The following is a 25085-nucleotide window of genomic DNA, read 5'->3' as shown; positions in this document are numbered from 1 at the left end:
GTAACTGTAGCTTCGACAAACTTGAAAAAATGATGTCGGATCTTTGAATATGGTCAGACTAATAACAACCTTAAGTCACACGTATCTTTTCAGAGGCAAATTATATAGAGATTGAACAGTGGTTTGATTTCTTTAAAGGTGATATGAACGCGATTGGATACAGCCATATTCAATGTAGCGTGTTACATAAATAAGTATATTTTTACATGTCCGTGATCAAAATTAAAACGATATTTGTTGCTATGCTGTGTAACTACGGTTTGATCATATATCAATAATGTCCATTTCAAATAAAAATTGAGGTAACCGAGGCGGAACGACTACCGGTGTGTATCGTTGTCAGGGTAGTGATGCGGTCCGAAGTGGAGCTAGCCGCCATATTTGATTTTCAACGGAGGAATGTTACTGTGATATAGCCTATTGATGGTATGACCGTTGAGCTGTGAATGTATGTCACGTATGTATCGGTGTACGAACGCGATATAGACTAAATTTTTCATTGTCACGACTTGTATTTTATTGTACGGTGGAAAGACAAGTATTTGCATGGTGTGTGTAGGCTTATTTTGAATGCAAAGACGGGAGTAAAGCGTATGATACTGTTTCTTATAGGCTACCTGGAATGTTTTTTTCTTTTTGATATTTTTTTGGAAACCTGTACATGACCTGATAGCTTAACATCAACAATAAGATTTTCTGTATATTTAGGCGAGATGAGCGTCCGTGCACACATCTATAACTGACGTAACTAGGCCTAGGGGATTTCCTTAATATTCCTGAGGAAAGCCATCCGGTTGCAGCCGCGCGACCAACGATTCATTTTGTTGTTTATTACCGTAACAATGCTTGAACACATCTTTTGTTTTGATGTCAAATACATATTTAATTGGATCTAATAAAAACTCTTTATTGTAATTTTGAAATCCGTCAACTTATGACGCAACAACTTATCGAAACGTGAACTAGAAGTAGAAGAGAGAGAGAGTAAAATCACGTCGACTATAGTCGACACAGGGAAGAGGGAGGGTAAAATCCGGAGTGTAGATCGGAAGATATTTTGCTCCAGTATAGCCATTCGCTTACAATATATATATCCACTACAAATGATATGAGAGTCTGCATTTTACTTCACCATCAGTCAAAGAAGATAACAAATGTTGACCTTAGGGGACTGTAATTCAAGTCTGAATGGAAATAATTATGACATTGACAACATTAAAGGTGGGTCCAATACACAATGATATTGTTGGTATGTGCCCTCAGTCTTCATCAACTTGTACATATATGTCCCTTCATCGAGCCAGGTGCAGCATAATATAGCTCATGAACTGAAAAAAAACTCGATAAACATTTTGTGGTAGAGTAGATACCTTCCGGTTACAGATGTGTATAATAACATGTATTTCTTCTTTAGTTATATGTTTAAAAGGATAGATTGACAATTGATAACATTTATGGCCATATGTTCAGTCAAGCTTACAGTTGAAATCACATGACCTAGTGCAGTGAAATTAGATATCTGAGATTGCATTGTATCCGTCATATTGTTGTATACGTGTCGAGCTATCTTTTCTAAAAACAAAGAATGTAAACAATATTGTGTTGTATAAAGCAGTAAATATTTATAAAATATAACAAAGGTTAAACAAATTCCATGCTACATTCACGACGTCCTGATATTACTAGAGTGCATATCATTAAAATGTAACATTTATAATATGAATCCATCTTATGATGTATATGTTTATGTGTGTTGTAAATTGTTATGGAGAGGGCGTTTGTAAGTTAAAATTAACTTGTACCCTATCCCCTTGTTATTATTGCAATCAAATATGAGTGAAGATGATGAGGGCAATTTGACAAAATCAACTGGGATATTAACTTATAAACGAAACGGTATGTAGTGTAACTAAGCATTATTGAATACACCTATTTCAATACTACCTAATGCACCATTATCAGTTATGACACATTGACACAGTTCGATAATTATCGATAATAATCATCCCTGCATGCTACAGGCCAAATATCAGCACCCTGGGCCTTTCGGTTATTGAAGAGAAGTCGTTTGAATTAAAAGATTATGCGCGGCGCACGGCGGACGGCGCACGACTTAGGACGGCTTACGATGACATTAGGTCATCCTGACCATTCGGGTCATATGACCTAAAATTCTTCATCTCCACTCGTAGATGTGGTCGAATAAAATACTCTTCGTAGATTGAAAGATCCTAAGGCTTTCTACAAAAATTGTGAATTTCATAGCCCTGGGGTCTCAGACTTCACCCTCGAGAGGGGGTCAGATTTACTATAGTTTATATAGGAAAAACACATTTATGAGCATTATTTGCTCAATTTGCATAGGGAATGAGTCAAACTCGGTTAGAACTATTAGCATGATATAGCAGTTTAACATCATATCCAGAAAAAAATCTTCTTGATGTGGTATAATCAAATACCCTTCATAGATTGAAAGGTCTCAAGGTCTTGTACACAAATTTTGAATTTCAATTCCCTGGGGTCTCAGATGTTTACACAGAAGGGGTCAAATTTACTATAATTTATATAGGGATAATACATGTCTTTGCTCAATTGAGGTATTAGCCTGAGATAGTATTTCCCTGGCTGAATCCCAGGATCCAGAGGGTGGGGCCAAAAGGGATCAAAAATGGCTAAAATTAAAAAAAAAAAATAATCTTCTGAATTCAAAGATATGGATGGAACCAAATACTCTTCATATATCAGTGGCCCTGGGTGTCTTAAATTTCTCCCTTGGGAGGGGTCAAAAATTGTACTATAGATTTATATAGGAAAAACACATTTCATGAGTATTATTTGCTCAGATTTCATAGGAAATGTCACACATCATATAATGAGCCAAAAAAATTTAAAAGGTCAAATTGATACAATCATTGACTGAATTTCAAAAGCCTGATGAGCATTTGTATAGTGTTTGTATAAATCTTTGTTTCATTCTTTAATCCGAACTCAGATGACGTTAAAGGTCTCATGGGCTCTTTTCTTTAATCATATCTACTTCAATTTACTTCAATCTGTGATCTGATTTTCTAACATAATGAAATAGTTCCAAGAGTTATCTCCCTTTTTCGCAAAGTCAACCTCATTTCACATCTCTGCGACGCTCCTTCAGGTGTCGCCCCCACCTATTATATATTCCTGAATTACTGGTTATAAGCCACCTTTTTACTTGCTGATCCGGAGTCCGGATGAATTATATAGGAAACAAACGATATATTGCATGGCAAAACGAAACATGGTACCAACTAAAAACAATCAATATAGAAAAAAAATGTGCGATCTCCGCTGTATTCTTTAAATTTCAATATGTGTGCTTTTATAGAATATTTGGTGAACGGAAAATGGCAGCAATAGTTATAAAATGTTTATTTTTTCAAGGATATGCAATTGTTTGTCCTAACTTTGCACCAATATTTGGTTGTAACTATGAAAAAAAAAAAAAAATTCAATTTGTGACATTTAAAATTAATATCAAACATAGCTTAACTTGTTGGCATGTTTATCATGTTATAAAACACTAACAAATAACTATTTTGCTCCCTATTACACAAAAGGAAATACAACTCATTACATATATGTTTGAGACCGGTATATATGGTATACTCAGTGTCTGCTGGTCTGACCAGTTACTCAACAACAGTTTTACGATGTCTGCATGCCCATTACGTGCTGCCAATTCCAATGCGTAACGCTAAAACAAATAGGGGCATTTTAGTTATTACATGACATGATACTATACTGGAAAATAAATGGTAAAATAGAAAAATATTGCTAAAGTGTTAAATGATGAGGGCCTTGAAGTGGCAATTCATCGTACACCGGATCATCAATAAAAAAAGCAAAGTTAAAATATGTACTTGCTGATTAATGATTTCTATACCGAACCTACTGCATAACACAGTTGGGTTTACGTACACGCGTTGAGTGAATGGAAATAACACAGAAAATTATGCTGTGGAGATATCCAGCTGCAATATGACCGAGGACCTGAACAAGACTTTCTACAATTTAATGAATAGCAAACCAAAACTAGAGCAGTTATCAATATAGATAAACGAAGTGAAAAACCAGGACTGAACGCTGACATGTGTACTGTAGATGTACATAAAAAATATTAAGAAAAAGGACCAGCTCACTTCTGTCAGATCCACCCCCCACCCACCCACCCCCCCCCCCCCCCCCCCCCCCCACCCCCCACCCACCCCCGGGAAACATTGTCTTTCATATTCCACCGCCGAGCAATCACTTCACCTACTGGTTGAGAGGAAGCCAGTTGCAAGCCTGTCATTTCCTGATGGTAGGGACCCAGTCCACGAGGGGGAACATCTAGAGATGTTTGATGTAATGACTCCCAGAGAGACCACATCTGCCAGAGCGTTGAGGTAACCCAGAAAACTGAGAAAACTAACGACTCTGGACGTAGGACCAGCCGATAAGCAACAAGACCAGCAAGATCTTTGGCCTTCTCGAACTTCTCCAACAGTGGAAAGACAGTAGTCTGAATCGTGTTTAAATGGTTTCCCACGAGGACAAAGTCCTGGGAAGGGCAGAACTCGGATTGTTTCAGGACATGATGGGTGTTCTGCTCACACAGGTGGAGCATGAGAAAAACGTTGAAAAATGCTTTCCATGGGACGTGCAGAACCCTCACGATCAACCTGCAGGGCAGCATTATGAAAACCAAAGAAGGTCGGCGATGGCCAGGAAGATAGTAATAACTCCTCCCGTTGCAAGGTAGAAGACGGAGGAAAATAATCTTACGACTTTTTCAATGTTTTCAAAATAGTTTTAATTGAATCAAAAGAATTTCCTCTTTGGAATTCAGGCAGTCAGGCAAAAGCCTGATATACGCCCCTCTCTCAAATGAATTGCATGCATGGGTAGGTTAAGAAGCATATTTTTAAAAGCGTAATTTTAAGAAACACTTCTGCACTTTGATTGTATTCATGAAATAACAATTTAAACCGTATTTTTAGAATTGACAACAAATCGGTGCATGTTTGCCTGAAAATGACAACTATTAAGATAATGATGTACATATACTATAGAATAAATTACATATAGCGACGAATAAACATGCATAGCTTCCTGTTGTATTACACATTAACTGATGACGGTATTAATTGGTCAGTATTCAATATTCGCTTAATTGGATTTTAGTTACACTGGATTTTGACTCTTAACTTAATCCCTCGATGTCACTCTCACTACCAACAATCATGGTAACCAGGCAGCACTAAAATGTCCATGGTGCTTTACCACTGAGTGCCCTACCCAGCCCCAAATATACAGATCATGAGCAACACTAATGGAGTAAATACTTATCTATATATATATATTGTAGCGTTTTTTTTTTTTCCCGCTCGGTCGTGGACTGGCGCGGACAGCCACTGCAGTGTATATCTGTACCTATCTGCTAGTAGGCCCCGGTCTAAGTGTCCTTTGTGGTAGCGCCGGACAACCGCCACAATACCCGAGCAAACCGACCTAATTACGAGGATACACAATACAAGTAAACATTTAGAAAGTAATTATGAATGAGATTATGATGACCGTAGGTAAGGTAGTCAGGGACACTATAAAGGACCCCCAGAGTGGCGAACCCTCCGAGTGCCCGTGCATCAATTAAGAGGCAATTAATACCTTTTTTTCGACTACGGGACCATAAACCTAAAACACTGTCATACAGACACGCAGTAGCCACAGATCAAGGTAATTAAATCTTTATCAAGGAATGGTCCAGTGTGTACCCCTACTAAATTTCCACGGTCAACATGTACATAATTAAGAAGAATACAAATCAATCGAAAATGGTATAAACCTACAAATACATACATAAAAATAGTACAATATAATATATACATGTATATTAATTTTTACTTTCAATTGATAAAGGAACAAAAATTAATATTGGTTTCTACTTACATTCATGATTTCGCCAGTCTCTAGGCCACGCCCCATCATAATATAGGTTACAGCAAAGGGAAATGTAGGAATATATATAGTAACTATACAGTTGAATTCAAACATATAGTAATTTTACTTAAAAGTTACTAGAAGCTTTAAGGTCTACCTGTTGTTTAAATGTATGACTGGATATATATGCACACACTGCAGACTTAAGATCATAACTATAGTGATTACTACCCCTTGTTAGCACGTTAATGTATATAAACATTTAGGTTAAGATACAACTAAAGATTTAGTTGGATATCTACTTGTAGGAGAGACAGAGAGTCAATTAAAAGTCATCTTTCAGTTATGATTCTAGGGTAAAATAGAAAGAAGTGACAAACATCCTCAAACAGAGCTGCCACAAATACAAGATACAATATCCATCAGATGATCTTTTAATTGACTCGCTTCGTTTCTAAGTTGGCATAAAATAATGTTAAAGGATCTAGATCCACTTTACAACTATCTAAAAGCATAAGTACATGATTTCTCAACATAAGTGCGTAGGTCATGACGGCTTCTTGTGCCGACCTCTTGATAAAAAATCTGCAAGCAGGCTTCTACTGAAGTGCCCCACATTAAAGCTGTGATGACCGGTTGCACCGGATTCGTTACTCAATCGCAAAACAATTTCTCGAGGTTTTAAAGTTTTTTCGAGGTTGTGGAATTATGTTTTGATTTTTTTTTTTTTTTTTTTTTTTTTTTGTGTTTTGAAATTGTTATTCACTTGTTCGGAAGAGTAACCATGGCGCACACGAATTTGGATAAATCAGTTATAGTTGTAACAGTTGAGCGCAAAGACCATAAGGAAAAATATTTTCATTTAACTATATATTTTCTTCTCGAGTGGTTTTCATAAAGACCAAACCGGTCATCTCAGGCTTAAATATTAACAACATGTAGTGGAATCTAGGCATTTCATAATCTGTTTGTTTTAACCAGTCATTAAATGCTGATATATCAGGTTATTCGTGATTTATTAGCTATGTGCCACTAACTCACCGTGGAAAGTTTTTTTTTGTTTCTATTGTGAGGCTGATAGTTAATGTATGAATAGCGAATACTTCCTGTGGATGAATAATTATAATGATTTAATTATTGCCATTTTGTTAATGAATCCGACAAACTTTCTTCATACACAGAGACAAATACAATTATGTTTTTAATATGAATATGAAATATATATCTAATGGCAATTACGTGTTTTATCAGGCCTACCTTACACTATCCGACGCTATCTGGCGTAATGACAAGCACACAGTTCAGAAAATGTTGGCATCAGTTGCAGACCCGAACATGGTAAGTGATATATCATGCATACTATTAATATATTTTTTGAGAATCGCTTTAATAAACTGATGTTGGATAAATGGCAGATATCCCTTACAAACTAACTCTATCTATGAAGACTTGTAAACACCTACATGCACCTCATTTCAGCATGTTGAAAGCTTGCTAACGCGCGTTAAATGCTTTTTTATCACGTCAATACATATTTTATCATGTCAACATTTAACGCGTTAAGCTTGACAAGCAATCAGAAACGTCGTTATGTTAGCTCACAAGAAACTGTTTTTTCGCATTCCCACGTGGTCGAATGCCCACAACCGCTTGTGAATAGAACAAATATATCGATGGCTCATGGGTTTCCGACGATGCGTCATTTTGTCACATTATTTTCTTCGTGCACCCGTGAAACTACTTTTTTCAGCGGAGAAGAAATTGGCTACACTAAAGTGACTTTTATTGATTTTGGCAATTTGTTCTGTGGTTAAAAAATGTGGTTTAGAGCTTTTTTGTTTCGCTTATCGTCTCTGTATGATTTATTGGCCTTGTAATTATTTCAATACTGATAAAACCAAAATCGAATGATTCTGAAATAATAATTGGATAGTGAAATGAGATAGAGATTGATAGAGATTGATAATGGTGAAAAACGCTTATAAAGTTTAAATATAAGTTATTTCGAAATACCGCGGAACGCATTTCATTTTTTTTTCAGTAAACTTGGACCAACTAGGAACATTTTCGTTGCTCAAGTTGGTTCAAGGAAAGCTTTGTGTATAATTAATGTGATGTATATACACTTAGATATCGTTTTGATAACTATTTGTCTTTGATACATTCGTAAGTATATACTGTGTGTTATAACGTATGTATCATTCCTGACATTATCGAGACTCTGTTGTTATGGAAGAGATATTAGTTACATATACAAAGATATATGTTATTTCAACAATGTATATTTTCATGAAGCCGTTAAGTCAATAGAATGTATTTGAATTTAGCGTACGTTTTTGTGAGAAGCATATAACATGTCCACCAAGAAAGCAACTTTTATTATCGTGGTCTGCTGCTGATTGATGATCTAGGGAACTCATGAAACGACGTCTCTGATTGGTTATCTTAGTTTTTTTAAACACTAACGCGTTAAAAATTGTTATATAGGGGAGGTCAAGGTCACACAGATCTAGGCAGACCACTATTTTGGAGCTCCAACAAAAACTTTATTTTTGATTGATTCGGAAGTTGCTAACTGTGGAAATTAATGGCACACTGTTGTATGAACATACAGTTGTCGTCTTTGTAAACTCATTTTGAGGAATTTTCCTCTTAAAATTTTGATTTTTGACATGTAAATTTTAAACAATGGATTGAGACCCAGTGGTGAACACTGTTAACTACACTATAGTGTACATTCTTACCTGGACTTACCTGGACTACTGACTTTGTATTCACCATTTCTACTCTGCTACTAATACAACAGTAAATATGCCAACCAGTGGTCGAAACAAGAGTGAAAGTACAAAGTCAGGATCGGACAAGACCATTGAAGACAGACTTGAGGAAATCACAAATATGCTATCTAGTGTGGTCACTAAAACGTATTTGGAAGACAGATACTCTAAGTTCAAGGAGACTATTAGAACTGAAAACAAGCAATTGGTTGAAGAACTGAAGGGAAAAGCTTTTGACCTTGAAACTGAAAATGAAAATTTACGTTGTACAATCAGTAATCTGGAGAAAAAGGTAGTCGAACTTCAGAATTCCAATGACACCATGGAGGACAGGAATAATGACCTGGAACAACATGGCCGAAAGAATTCTCTCAGGATTAGTGGCTTGGAAGATCCCTCAGACTCGGAAACGGCTGTAGAATGTGCTAAAATGGTGGTTAAGCTTGTTAATGAGAAACTTGGTGTGCAGCTTACTAATTCAGACATTGACATAGCTCACAGACTAGGAAAATTTCGCACTGACAAACCAAGAAATATCATAGTGAAATTTGTCCGGCGTTTCAAGCGAAACGAAGTAATAAAATCGCGCTCGAAGCTGAAGAGAACAGGAATGACCATCTTCGAAGACTTAACAAGAGCCAACCAACGTATACTCACTGATGCCTACAAACTCCCTTGTGTTAAAAACTCTTTTAGCATTGATGGGAAACTATATGCCATATTAGTGAACGGAAAAAAGAGAAATCTTTCTATCAGCACTTCACTAACTGAAAGTTTTCTTATGAATGATTCCAACTTCTAATGGAACTCTATTGTTCATATGGAAAAATCGGTATAGAACTTTGGCATGGTAATGCCCCCAGGAGTAGAAAAAAATCAATATTATAACAATTATTCTCAATTAAAAAATAAGCGCACTTTGATAAAAAATAGCTAAAAGTTTATTATTGTTTTTATTTGAAACAAAACCACACATGGGGTCAAGTATACTAATTTAATCATGTTATACAGATATATTTACAATTTACTTGTCACTTCTACTAAATAAACTAACCAATGCAAAGTGAAGTATATGGCGGTATAACTGACACCCCAAACGTGACTATTATGACGTCACTAATGTTGACGTGGTGACGTCAACTGATCACCGTCAAAATGTCTGTTCCATCTCGTGGATGAAATCGTCGTTGATAAACGGTTTTCCTTGTCTAGCTTAAACAATGTTAATGCACAGACCCTACAATGGGTTGATAATGTAAATATAAGTATTAAATTATCTTTTTATGGCATCTATGGTCTATATAGATGCCAAAGCTTTGCAGACAATCTTCATAATGCGCGCTAGCGACATTTTCATCGCTATCTAACATAGATGTCAGGGGAAGAAAGTTTAATGCTTAAACAGAGGCGGTCGCAACATGCTACCAATATAATTGAATGCTATAAGGACCCATTAATTGGGGTTAAAGAAAATAAGTATACCTTACCTGTGTATAGTGTATACCTGTATCTCCACGTACATATGTACAGTTGCGTCCGTTTTTTTCTGGGCGTCCGGTAATTATGCGCATGTGGAAACGACGCCATTTCCTGCTGTCAAAAATAGCAGACGTTCGGTAAATTAGTATCAGGGCAAAACAATGTCATAAATTCATTAAAGTTCGTGTTAAAATACATTAATAAACAGTTAGATCAAATCACGAAATGTGTTGTTACACTACAGATATTTGATTTTCATCCCTAGTTCAACAGTTATTATATTTATATTCAAAACAAAATACATTGAAATCAGCACACGACAACGATAAACCAATCTACAATGTATGGGTCGAAATTTCTCCGGAAATGACTGTATTCTACACATGCGCAGACTTACCTCAGCCTTTCTATTGATTTGCGCGAAAACAAAATGACAAAAATAGCTCCGAAAGTCTTAGGTGCGCAGAATTACCGACCGGCACTAATTATAAGTGTATTTGGCAGTCTTCTGTGCCAATAATTTTGGGTATACTACACATGTACATGTTCATTTACGTACATGTAATTTAATAAAATATTGAGTTTGTGTATATGTGTAAACACTAAAACAGATCTACATGTACCTTTTTTATATGATTGAAATGTCCCTTGACAACATGAATTATGACACGTCGCATTAGTTTATGTTCATGTCAACACGTTTAGTTAATAAATTTATTTAATCTTCTAATAAATATACAAGACTTATATATAACTTTTATATATGATTAATATACATTTCATGTTTATATCTAATATATAATGCAATGAATAAACCAAAATCAAATATAAATCAATCAAAATATATTTCAAATATTATGATGAGATATTAATTGTGTAGAAAAATTAAATTTATATATCACTAAATTAACAGTACAAGCAAATCAGACTCATAAACACTGTCCGTTTATGAAACAGTTTCGCAAAATTTTATTGACCAATCGTCCAGATCGCACAGCTAGGCGGTGCGGATCGCACAGCTGTGCGGTGTGCGATACGTACCGCACAGTTGTGCACACGATGTGCAAACGGTGTATGCATGATGTGCGGACGATGTGCGCACGCAGTTTTTGGAACATTATGCGGTCACACAATTCTTTAGGTTAATCTCTCGGATACCTGCCAAAGTGGTTTTGTTTAGATATTTTCTGACAATTTCTTTGTTGTGGTCAGTCATTTAAGCAATAAACTGTTACCAGATTGGACATACATTTGATATGAAGCCCATCCGGAAGGAAATAAATAGAATGGCGCCCATTAGGACGCCATGAATATTTCTCTCTCAGACGGATGGGCTTCATATCAACTGTATGTACAATCTGGTAACAGTTTATTACTTATGTTTCCATTACGATCATTCAAATTCAAAACTATGCACGTATATCCTTTAAATTTCTCGCTTGCGCTAGTGTTGACGTCACCAAGTTTAATAAACGGAACAGCCACAGCATCAGATTCTGAATATAGTTCAACACAAAACGTTTTTCAAACAAGCGAACAAATGCAAATTATGATATTTTTTTAATACATGCTATTTTGTCAACACGATAATACTATTAGATTTCATAAACCGCACAATTTTAAAACCACTTTTTAAATTATTTGACCGTTATGTATAGACGTAAGTATACACTGCATACATTGTCAGTGACGCGGCGGAAAAGTTAAATATTCATAAGCTTGACCAGGTTGGAGTTCATAGCGTGATATTGCCCATCTGGTTTAACATAAATCAAACGGGAAACTGAAAGTAGAATGGGAGTATAGTGTTGTGGTATCATTCATATGCATTAAATAGTTGCAGTGATGATAATCAAGTTGAAGCCTTTGATGTCTTCTTGCAATAGCGAACGCATATATTCGTTAGCCGTCATGAAGATTCTTATTATTCTGGCAAATATGATACTCTATCCAATAGTCAAAAAGGATATGTCCTCGATTTGGTTTTGCTGTTAAGAATTAGTATATCGCCGCTCTCTACAGTTTATCCGATATCCTTTCTTTCTTCCAAATGACATTTTCGAGTCTACACAGAATCTTTGATAAGGTTTGGACACATCTTGCATTTGTAAAGTATACCATTTGTAATTTTTCTCTAATTTATCATGAACATACATTTTGTGTTTAACGTTAAATCATTTACACATTCTTGTATGGGTGTTCTTTCCCGAATGACAACTATTTTTATTGTTAACTATGATTATAGAACTATAATTATCATGAATGATAAGGGATAAATGCTTTCTTATCAGTTGCAGACTAAAAGAGTTAAAGGTCCCTACATGTCCGAAAGGATGAAATTGTTACACGTTTACTAATAACGGTGTGTTTATAAGAACGGTGCTAAACGACTCGCTTTATGGGAATTAACTTTTTTTTTCTCACATACATTTGTTGGAGTCCATACCATAAAAGAAAATGGAAGAAAACACTTATGTCTGTGTGCTCGTTTTTACCTATTGCCACTCAAAGATACGTTGTTAACAAAATATTGGATTTTTTGGGATTTTTGCCGGTTTGACCATATACACAAAATATTAAAGCCATAATTTCCTAATTCAATTTTCGTTTTCAAAAAAAAAAATTCAAATACTATTTGAAAAGAGATTGAACAACCGGTAGTACATAGCAAGGTACATAATATATATATAAATCAATATACGCAGTGTTGTTTATGATACATTACAACATAAACATATTATAATTATCAGATACAAGATTTGAATGTGTAAGTTTGTGTTACAGACATATTTCGTTTTAGTATAAATATCCCTTCCACAAATTGTTGGCCTCCTGGCCATCTTCAGGTACATAAAATCACAAGAAAAGCTAGGTGAAATTCATCTTGAACGTTTGGATATGATGCTGTAGCAACAATAACGTCATAAATATAATGATGTCATAGACATCATGGCATCACAAGTATTATAACGTCATAAAAATAGACATCAGACCGTCCTTCTAGCGGAGTAGTAAACTATTACTTTAAAAAGAGATGTATAATCAACAAAAAGTCGGTTTTCATTTATTATACATTCAATTATATTATTTATATATATCAGAAATAGAAAAGGACCGAGGACTGATCATCGAGGGACACCAGCACTTACCTGTCTATGTGACGAGGAGAAGCCTTCAGTCATAACTCTATTACTTAAATAGTTTCATATTTTTAAAGTTAAAATAATAAGCCAGGATGCCATACGCGCTAACATCACAAAATACTGATCTAATTTCACGACCTTTATCAAGGTTTTGAATAATAATATTATACATGGATCATAGTTGATAAACAGTAAAGTCATCAGGAATGAATTCAGACTGGTATTTTGATAAAAATTCAAATTCCAGCAAATGGTTTTATAAATGTTTGAATATAATCTTTTCTAAAATCTTTCTAAAACAAGAAGTAATATATATATTGGTTGATAGTTAGAAATATCATTTATATCACCTTTACCTTTGTAACTAGCATTAATATTAGTCATTTTCCAAGACAGAGGAATAGAACCAGATGTCATGATTTCATTAAATAACAGTCAATGGAGTTATCAGTGTTGGGGAAAGAAGTGGTTTTTTTTTTTACTTTTGGAATAATAGCATCTGGCCCTGCAGGTTTCTTATCATTGAGCATGTTGATTTGTTTCCTAATTTCCGAATTAGGTGTTTGATATGTATGGATGTTTGTAGAATTTATTTATCAGTAGTTTTCTTTAAAAAAAATACCAGTTTTGATTAATAAGAGTAATATTTTTTTCTCAGAATAACAGCATATGCTACCCCTACCCCTTAATTTTGAGCTACAAAATGCACCTTTTTCAGCCATTTTTGCCAAAGTTAACCCTTTATAGACAACGTTCTGGTATTAGACATTTGTTAATATTTTGCAAAAAGTCTGTGTTTTTCTAAATCTAGCGGAGAAATGTGGGGTTTGTGTGCTTACCATTTTGCCCCATTTGAATAATTGTTATTTTTCAGTATTTTATGGTAAAATACAGAAGTGCTCAAATTACCATTAAATGTTAAAATAAGGTGACAAAAACGTATCATTTCACACATTAATGCTCAATATCTTAATAACCACGAACCAAGTAAAGATTTACAGCAAAAAATTACTCGATACAGCTAAAACGGCTGGCGCAGTGATGATTTAAGTACAACAGTTTTCAGTAAAAAATGGTAAAACTGTGGCTCTACTAAAAGACACAATTTCAAAATGACTGCCAAATGGGCCATTTCTTGAAACCCCGTATAAAAAAATCTACTTACAATAGAAACGTATATTTGACAAAATTTACAACTGACAGCTTGCTACAGATATTGATTAGTTATATGGCAGTTTTGAAATTCACAGAATAATCAAATTATTGTGTATCAAACGCTACAAAAACAAATACTCACTATATATGCAGATGTTTTATTTGCTTAAATCATCATTCCAAATTAATATATTATCATTATATACATACTATATTGGTACATGTAGTAAATTTGGAATACAAATGGCGGTCTTTATACATGAAGTTCACCGCTACCAGAATTATCCTAAGTATTAAAGGGACTAAATCGTCAAAAAATCATGTAATAAAAGATAAAACGAATTATAGAACTGAAAATAATGGTAAAAGTTGTGCACATTGTGTGAATAACAAAAATTAAAAGTTTGTATAACCATTTTGTTCAAAATAAAGAAAAAACTAAAAATAAATAGTAACGACCTAGTCACTCTTTCTTATTATTATCTTTCGGCGAGGTAAACAATCCCTGTGTGCATGCGCGATGTGGGAACATTTACCGAAGGAAATCTCATCTGTCAAATGGACATATATCTGCTATCGACTGAAAACACCAATTTATCGACTACAAGTTCCTGATTACTGTGTTAAATCTAATAAACGTTGAAACGTATGCAGAAGTTTTGTGAAGAGTTTCTAAGTGTAAATAGTCATATATTGTACAGGTTTTTGCAGCTTTAAAGAAGAGTTTTCATTATATTATATGGTTCTATACTTGCTTCTACCATTATTTTATTTTCATTTGTCATGCTATCACATTGTAGGTACTAGTTCGCTAAACCTGCCAATATACGTCTAATAGACAATCCCTATATATCTCTAGTTATAATTTCTATCCGTCTAATGGACATTCCTTATATAGCCCTAGTTATAATTTCTATCCGTCTAATGGACATTCTTTATATAGCCCTAGTTATAATATATATACGTCTAATGGACATTCCCTATATATCTCTAGTTATAATGTATATCCATCTGATGGACATTTCCCTATGTCACTAGTTATATAACCTTTTTCCGTCTGATTTACTTAAGATGCTCCACCGCCGACAGAGCATAAACAATATTTATCATTTGAACAATAATTGGTGTTTAATCGTGTACATATGTCTAATTAACACAAAAAAATAGTATAAAATAATTTCTTTTGCCTTTGGTGCATGCGCAATCAGTACTGAATTCCATATAAGATATAGTGCCACGGATTTTTTTCGGGATGCAATTAATTATTTTTCATATTTGTAACTTAAAGTAAAATTAGAAGCTCAAACTTTTCAATGGTGGTAATGGTGTAAAGTAAGTAACTTTTGCAACTGAAGAAAAACACTAAATCGTCTGTACCTGTTTTTGATAGTGAAAGAATACCATTTGTAAGCGATGGAGCGTTTTTAAAAAATCAACCGAACTATATATGTAAATTGTATGGGTATTTTTATGTATTCAAAGCAAAAATATACCTTACATATACATTGTAGACCTATGTAAAATGCATATATTTGCATTAAAAAGCACATGTACACCTGTATGCTATATACATAATTAACGGGTGGAAATACCTCTCACATCTTGTCATATTTTAATCACATACTCTACAGCTTCATAGAACGTATGCTGATTTACTTGCCAATGTATATATCGGCTGTTTCACTGAATCAGGCCAATATAACCGATAAAATATAAGTGGCCTCTTAAAGTGGTGTTATTACATTTGTATCCATTAGCCGGATGAGATTTTCAGCGATCCCGATTTTGAACTCAAAGCTGCACTCGGTTCTTTCCGTTATAAACAGCCAATGCCGACAGATACAGTTTCTTGTTGTGTTTAGTGATATTTTAACGTTGATAATCATTTCCAATATTTCAAATAAGATGTTGTAATCTTGAAAACTTTCTAATTTCAGGTATAAGAACGTTTGTAGGAAGTCAAAACCCCTAAGAAATATATGTAAATCTAATGATTTAGTAACTTTAATAATACTAAGAGTTATTAAATTGGATGTAGATGTATAAGAGAGTTCACTTGATTGTTTTTTGCTTGATTACTTAGAGAATGAAATACGGAAACAACTTAAACGACCATCTTGGATGTCAAAATAGAGCTTTTTTGAAATAATTTCATAATCAAATTATTTATGTATTAAACACTCCAAAAGCATATATACTCTCACTATATTTGCAGATGTTTAATTGCTTAAAGTCAGATTAAGTAATAAGATGTATTATATAATTATAAAGCTTCCAAAGTTGGTGACCATCTTGATATACAAAATGGCGGTTCTTCTACATGAAGTTAACACTACCAGAATAATCCTTAGTATTAATTATATTGGTGTAGACGTTTTAAGCTTGAGTCTAGCTGGTACAAAACGTAATATGTGGGTAGCATAAGGTGGTTTTTGCTGCCATCTTGAACACCAATTTGGCGTCCATTAGGATTTTTAGCGTCCATTTTTTTCTGAAACCTTATATCCAAAAGATGCCAAATGAAAAGTTCACTCCGCACACGAAAAGCAAAATGAAAGCGCGGCCAGATTGCAATAATAATTATTGATCTATAGATCAGAAGCTTAGTGAGCCGGACTTAAAAAGCGGTGCTAATTTTACGATCAGAATTTTGATCTAGTACGGGTTACATGTAACATTATTGGTAGGATATACTACCTTAGAAACAATGGTTATAAGTAATACCCGTTTATTTCAGATTCTGATGCAAAGGTCTCCTTCCATATGCAAGTACCTTAGAACGTATCTAAAGACAAGTGATGATCTGATTTATTTCCGAAATATATGCACTTTTCAATACAGCTATCAATATCAGCTCATTTTCGCATATTAGGTTGTGATGGCATTTAAAACAGTACATTTTTTTAATCTCCTTTATGTTAGATATTAAAACTTTTGTCTATTGCCCATATATTGGTATGTAATTGTAGGAATACCTTGTATGCACTGTTATGATATTTCATTAATTACAAAGGGTTACCTTCCCTATAAACATCAACTGATTTGACAAGTTGCTAGTATCAAGCAACTTAAGGTAGGTCCATACTTTTGGAAACCGCGCAAATTCAAAGGATGCAAAACCGGAAGCTGCCGAGGTTGTTTTGAATTCCAGAATGATTTTCGATACGCTACGACATTCAACTTGGAATTTTCAATAGGTGAAAATTGTTCATATAAAATATTGAATATCTAAAATCACTAGATAAATCAAATAAAAGAAATGAAGTGAAAAAATGATGCAATAAATGATTAGAGGGGACCCGTCCTGACTGATATTCCGGAATTCAAAAAAAAAAATCGCCAACGGATTTTCTTAAAATATAAAATTTGGAGAAATTCATAAAAATAAAGAGACATAAACCAGAGATGATATGACAAAAACATATAAACTGATGTAGAATTGCGTTCATGTGGCATGATTTTCAAAAAAAATAGTCGAATATGACCAATCTTAGCCCTGGAAAGGGTGGTAAGGTTGTGGGTTACAAACTTCAAGCTTACAAAATTGTGAAAATTTGATCGAGTATCCCATGTTTTTTTTATATGATATTTGGAAAAAATATTACCTTAGGCATATCATATACACATATTGTGAAATTGGCGTGGATTTTCATTCCCCGTTTTGCCTATATCGATAATAGAAATGTGCATCACAGAACTTAGTAATTTTACCTTACAAGTTATCAAGACAACAAACAACATTAAGGTTAAGGCTGGTGTAGAGCATTCTTTATCTCTTTACTATGGTAACGTAATGTATTCATACTCGCTACACAAGTGTATTCCTTGTTTCTAAGGTTAATTTAATTATTGTGATAGCTATTTTCAATCATAAAACTTGTAGAACAAGCTTTCAACCCGCCATTGATTTTTTAACAAATCATCTAAATATAAACAAAGAGAGAGATCACGTTACCGTCTAGACGGCATTGACTAATAGAAGGTACGGACGAGACCCAAAATCCGGAATAGGAATATATATTCAGATTAGGAATTAATATTCCACATAAATACAATTATGTTTATATACAATATACCTGAAATTATATTAACTGTTTAGTATCTGTCATTTATTCCCGGTATAAAGCTGAAATCGTAATTCAACCCTAACACAAAGTTGTACCATAAACCTAGAAACAATAGTAATATAATGTATCCATACTCGCCACACATGTGTCTGACCAATTAATTTCACAATCACAATTAATGTGTACAAAGGCACGTCATAAAACCATTTTATACTTGCTTTGTATTTTGACATATCACGCCCAGTAATTGTTTTAGTTTAGAAAAAATTCATAACTAAATTCTGTCGAGCATGTACAAATGAGTGCACAGGAATTTTGGGACAAAAAGTAGATGCGATCCAAAGAGGTTGAGTATCCACCAAAACTTCTATAGAAACTACGCACAGCCTGATTTTCATTTAACTTTGCATATCGAAAGAACTACTAGTTGCCCCTTTAAAAAAAGATATATTCTTTTTCTTTTCTCATTTCAAAAATGCCCAAAAGGCCTGAAGTCATTATTTTCATTTTCAACAAAACTCCCTTCATAAATATGGAGAATGTAATGTTGGTCTTCGTCATCTCATTTCACCCTATTAAAAGATGTGTCCACAATTTTACCCTACATTAAAAATACTCTCCGGACATTCGCTGTCTATGTGTAAATTAGTATCAAAATTAAAATTCAAGAAAATAGTGTTTGGATGATTTAAACATAGCGAGTCAGGTAGCCACATAACTCATAAACATTTCCAGTTAAAAATTCCAGAGTCCAATTTAAGTGAAAATTAGCGTTTAGTAAAAATGTTGGATACTAAATAAAATAGTAACAGTTGCAAAAGTATTGGTTGCAATGTAATAAAATGGAAGCCTCTGATTGGCCGAAATTTAGATATTATCAGATTGAAGTAAAAATTAGTACGCATGGGTTATGAGGTATGCTGAATATCATGGTATCGCTTTCAAAAAAATGGCTGCCATGATAACAAAATGGAGGCCGCTGATTGATTGAAATTTAGATATTGTCAGATTTAAGTAAACATTGGACTATAGGGGTTATCAAGTAAGCTGAATAACATAGGAACACTTTCAAAATGTTGGTTTCCATGGTAAAAATTGAGCGACTTGATTGGTTGGAATTTAGATATTTTTAGATAAAAGTGAAAAATACTGTACATATAGGTTATGGGGTATGCCGAATACGGTAGTAATAGTTTGGAAATACTTTGTTGTCACGTTAACAAAAAGTGCCTTGATGGGTCAAAATTAAGATTGTAGCCTTTGTGGTGGTGAGATTCTTTTTAATGAACACATTTTATTTGAAAATCAAATGTAATTCTGTTTCGCTCTTTAGTCTACATTAATTCAGTTTGAAATAGTTTTTATCTACCTATAGTAAGAGGAAATGATAATCTAAATTTGTATCTTTTGAGTGTGATATACTAACGAATTTACATTTCTTTCCAATTTTTATTTGAATCATGATATAAAAAGAGAAACCATTTGTTTCACCTAAGATCATATCTAGTTGTTAGGTTTGTTTGTACTGTTAGTGAAAATGCAATAATAAAAATGCACTAATTGTATAGAATATATGTTCGTTTACGTAATTCTACCACTTTTTGTAGTTTTATTATAGTAACTATGGTCTTGAATTTACAGTCACCTAGGACAATTTGATTCTTTAGAACATCCTCTCTCGCTACATTTCAGCCTTTGAAATCCTATTTTCCCGGATTTCAATATTTTTTAAAAAAATATCTGCTATAAGATTGTACATATGGCATGTTTTTTAAATGATTGAAAAATGTGTGGACAAAATCGATAACATGCCACATATTTGGTGCAAACCCAATTCCTTTAATGTTTATTCTTTTATTCTGTCAAACATTTGCCATTTTTTGCTTGGAAACTCAATTTGTAGTCAAAATACTTAGTAAATGTCAGTATAAATGGGTATAAAATTCATAATGAAGTATCTTTCATTAAAGATGCTCCACCGCTGACAAATTGTATTTTTTCACTATCAAAAACAGGAGCAGACGATTTAGTATTTTTCTTCATTTACAAAAGTTACTTACTTTACACCATTACCACCATTGAAAAGTTTGAGCTTCTAATTTTACTTCAAGTTAAAAATATGAAAAATAATTAATGGCATCCCGAAAAAAATCCGTCTCACTATATCCTATATGGAAGGAAGTACTGATTGCGCATGCACCAAAGGCGAACTAAATTATTTTACATTATTTTTTTGTGTTAATTAGACATATATATACATGATCAAACATCAATTATTGTTCAACTGATGAATATCATTTATGCTTTGTCGGCGATGGAACATCTACGACTATACTAAAAAGTATACCTGGAGTATTGTTAGAAAACATCATTTTAGGCCCTTTATGCCTTTTTAAAAAAGGCGAAATACATAAAAAGTACAAACAAAGTAGAAGTGTTCCTAGACCTATAACACTGCAAAATTTGAAATAAAAACCGGAGCGTGGGCAGATTTCACTACCTCACCATTGGTAAAGTGTTATTGTTCTTACTTCATTTCATTCACTTTGTGACATCCTTTTTGTGTCATCCTACTAGTATTTGTTGTTCGTGATTGTTAAAATATACGTAAACTGTTATAGGCAACTAACTCACCGTGGGAAATGTATAATTATGTTTTTTTTTTATTTCTAGATGTGCGTTTTGAGACTTTATGTTAATGTACGCATGTGGTGCATATATCAAATCGTAATAATTAGTCACACTTTTTGCAATATATTATCAAGTGACATAAGTCACAATTGTATGGAAGTTTCAGTCTATAAGACACATCAATTATTTAAATGAGATGAAATCGTATTCTTCATTTATTATATCATGTTCGTTTCTAGGGGAATTCCGTGGAGGCAGCTGCAACATGTGGACGAGCAGACATAGTGAGACTACTTCTCGATAAAGGAGCAGACGTAAATAAGGTTAGTGGCTAAACACGTTCTATATAATCAACTGTGGTCGACTTATATACATTGTGTTAATTCGACATATTTTTTTTATATCGAATGCTCTATCTATATACAGGCAAAATTTAATTTTGGTGATATCATCTATGATAACTATAACATTCATTATCCTTAAAACACTGCTTGTTTATATTGAAAAAGGCTGTACACAAAAAGGATGGCGAAAGCAACGGTGAGTAAAAAAAAATCTCTTATGTCAAGAGATGCACACATTTGCTTATGTTGGGAATGCTTTAACGACGTGTGAATGCATATATTCGTGTCCATAGATCTTGTGTATGTGTCCAAACAAAAAAATTATAACCAGAAAACAATAGCACAAACCGGCTATGGGACTGGGAAATCATCGATTTTTGTTTCCTTGAGAGTCTACCAGGCATGTTCATAATTCGGTCCGGGTTTAGAAAAACAATACTTATTCATGTTAGTAAACATATAGAATACATGTAAGTATACCACGTGCTAAAGTTTTCGCGTGCATATTAAGGCTTCAAACACAGGGGCTCTCGCTTTTTCCCAAACCACTAGCTTCATTCTTTTTTCCCTATTTTTTCATCAACAAAACGTATCAACCAACACAAGATCAAGTTTTGACATTTTTTAGTATATTTTGCTAGCTTCTCATTATCATTTAGATATCTTGTGTTTGTGACATAAACATACATTTTTTTACGAAACAAATTCCATGAATATACGAATCACTTTCGATGTAGCTGCGGACGGGACAGGATGAACAAGCTTAATACTGATCCCTTTACACACGCATTCGGGTCAAAAGTCAAATCCAATACGCCGTTAAACGGCACTGTTTATTCGATTACGTCACTATATTCAATATATTTTTAGTTTCGGATAACAACACAGCTGGTTAGGCGTTTGGAAATCATGACTCAAGGCATATATGAGGGTATTTAAAGAAATGATCAACCAGTCTATGTTATGCATACTATTTTATCTTTCGATTTTGATTCTGGTCCAAAAATTATTTTGCATTATATAAAAACTATCCTACTAAAGAACAGAAAAATCTAAATATGTGCATGTGTACATACCACAGTAAGATGAACCTTGCTATGTTTTTTTCTACCCACGATGATTATGTACTTAAAATCATATCCCCGATTGTATACTTACTTCACATAAATAACGACATTTAAAACGATGTAATTTATCAATGTCCATGTATTAAATTAGAATACCAACTTAAATGTTCTCTTCCATTTACTAATGTCAATCTCATTGATTCTATTTGTTTTCAGATTGAATACACTTAAAACTAGGGTGACGTTTTGTTACTTTTAGCGTTTCAAACATCTCGACCATTCCAGCTGATTCCACTGTATCGTTCTTTTGAACATCATGGCTACATGTCGCTAGATTCCGTCTTTGTCCTCTGCTCGTCAAAGGGATTATTATGTTAAACTTATTATAATATTTTTTCCTTTATCTTTGTATATCTTCTATAGTTTCTTATTATATATCATCTAATCGCATTTGTTGTATGTATGACTTGATAAAGTGCCAGACAATCTACAAGGTCAGGATTACTTCCTTTTGAAATAATCATATGTAGTATTATATTAAATGCATAATTTTATCACTTCCTTCTTCCTGCTTTACTTTCTTCTTCCAAAAGTCTCCCGTGACATCACTTGACGTTGGGCCTTTTGTTGATCGCTCGCCGCTTTGAGGAAGGCTCTGGGTTCTGTCCCCTGGTCGAGACACACCATAGTCTATAAAAGTGGTAGTTTCTACTCCTGCTTAGCGCTAAGCATTAAAGGAATAAGACGACTGGTTCGCCCGTTGTCAGTATAATGTGACCGGATGGGGTGGGGTGTGTTGCTTGGTGTCTTCGGCGGCGTGCTTCGGTGGTATGGCACAATAAGAAGAGCAAAAGTTCCATTATACAAGAAGACACAACACGAATATACCACAACCTTCCAAAACACACATCCACACTTTATACACGCAACACACCGCATACATGGGAGGCCGTCCTTACATGGACATGCCTGTTAAAAGGACGTTCATTTAACCAAAATACAAGAAACAAAATACACTTATATACCTGTTTTTTTATCCTAAAAGTACGGTCATGCTAAACTTAAAGCTGGGTAAGATTCAACATATATATTAAGTACATGTGTAGTTTATTATTCTTAACTTTAGGTAAAAAAAATGCATATTATACATGTAATTATATTTCTGTTGTTACCTTGACTTTGGCGGTTTATATGTTGTCTTTATTGGTAGATACAGCCAAAGGAAGAACTTCTTTTTATTAACTAGTCATGTCAATATGGTAACGAAAAAAAAATCTAGATGATACACTGTCAAATACATATCAATATACAGTCGAAACTCGTTATCTCGAAATTCAACGGACCAACGAAAATAATTCGACTCATCCGGAATTCGACTCAAACATATTGTCATTAGGTTTGGTCAGAACGTGGTTTTTAACTGTCCTTATCTTATGACTATTACGACCGGACACATTTCCATTACCTTGATCAACATATTATCGTTATGTTCCAACTGATCAGATTTGTATTAAATCATTTTAATTATATATTTCCAAATATTTTTTTAATAAATAAATAATCCTGAATTACGATAACATGATTGTGAAGATAATGGGCATGCACCCTGATATCCCGTAGGTGGTATACTGACTTCAATGGTTCACACAACAAACTTATACGGAATAAAGTAGCTGAAAAAATATAAAAAAAAAACATCTTTCTTATATCGGAATTGAATGGTATTTCAAAATAAGAACATAACAAAATCATCAATAGTTTTCACCTATCGTAAGCAGACTACAAACCCCGTTTCCGGCTCTCACATTTATGTTCACTTATACTGGTTAATATAGTTTACGGTAAATGAAACGAAAGTAGTTTTCTTATACCAACGAAGAAATACATTGCATGACTAAGATACTGGTACATATGCAACGACTAGTTAAACATTTACCATTGTAGGTTGGTTGAATTATTTTGCACTATCAATATTCTATACAAGCCTTAGAAAACACTTTCGTTCTAATGATTCCTGAAGAAACACGTGCACGCTTCCGGTCATAATCAGCCTCGCTGATCGAGCCATGCTGAGTGTGATTGAATAAAGAACAGTTCAATTACGAAAACAACGTATAGTGTTTAATGCCATATACATGTACATTATTACTAAAGTATCCCATTAGTAAGCATTATTAAGAACGCAAAAACTTTACCACGTGTGTACTATAACGATGCATTGGTATGAAAATGTAATTTAAAGATTAAAGTTAAGGTAAGAAATATACAATATATAGCTTGATGATATGATTGACCAATGTGAATATATCTTCAGGCAGTTGATTCAGGAACATCGGCTAAGAATTAAGTCCAAATAGGAAGTTATTTCATATATAGGAAGTTGTTATTTAATCATTGACTGACATCATTTTGGGAATCGTGATCTTTCGCCATTCCTGCTTCCTGGTATCTAATATATATGGGGATA

General features: G+C 33.8%; 1 protein-coding gene across 7 annotated transcripts in view; it reads left to right on the top strand.

Annotated features, from left to right (window-relative positions):
- Positions 1-25085, top strand: part of LOC138306722 (ankyrin repeat and SAM domain-containing protein 6-like) — an 80698-nt gene that overhangs the window by 17571 nt on the left and 38042 nt on the right. For 6 of the 7 annotated variants that reach the window (XM_069247185.1, XM_069247184.1, XM_069247187.1 and 3 more), the window contains exons 2-3: positions 7207-7293; positions 21447-21530. In XM_069247185.1, coding sequence (XP_069103286.1) covers positions 7207-7293; positions 21447-21530 — 171 coding nt within the window. The remainder of the gene's footprint in view (positions 1-7206; positions 7294-21446; positions 21531-25085) is intronic. The other variant, XM_069247188.1, reaches the window with a different exon arrangement.

Source organism: Argopecten irradians, chromosome 13 (assembly GCF_041381155.1).
Source record: "Argopecten irradians isolate NY chromosome 13, Ai_NY, whole genome shotgun sequence".
NCBI classification, from domain to species: domain Eukaryota; kingdom Metazoa; phylum Mollusca; class Bivalvia; order Pectinida; family Pectinidae; genus Argopecten; species Argopecten irradians.
This window is presented reverse-complemented; position numbering and strand designations above follow the sequence as displayed.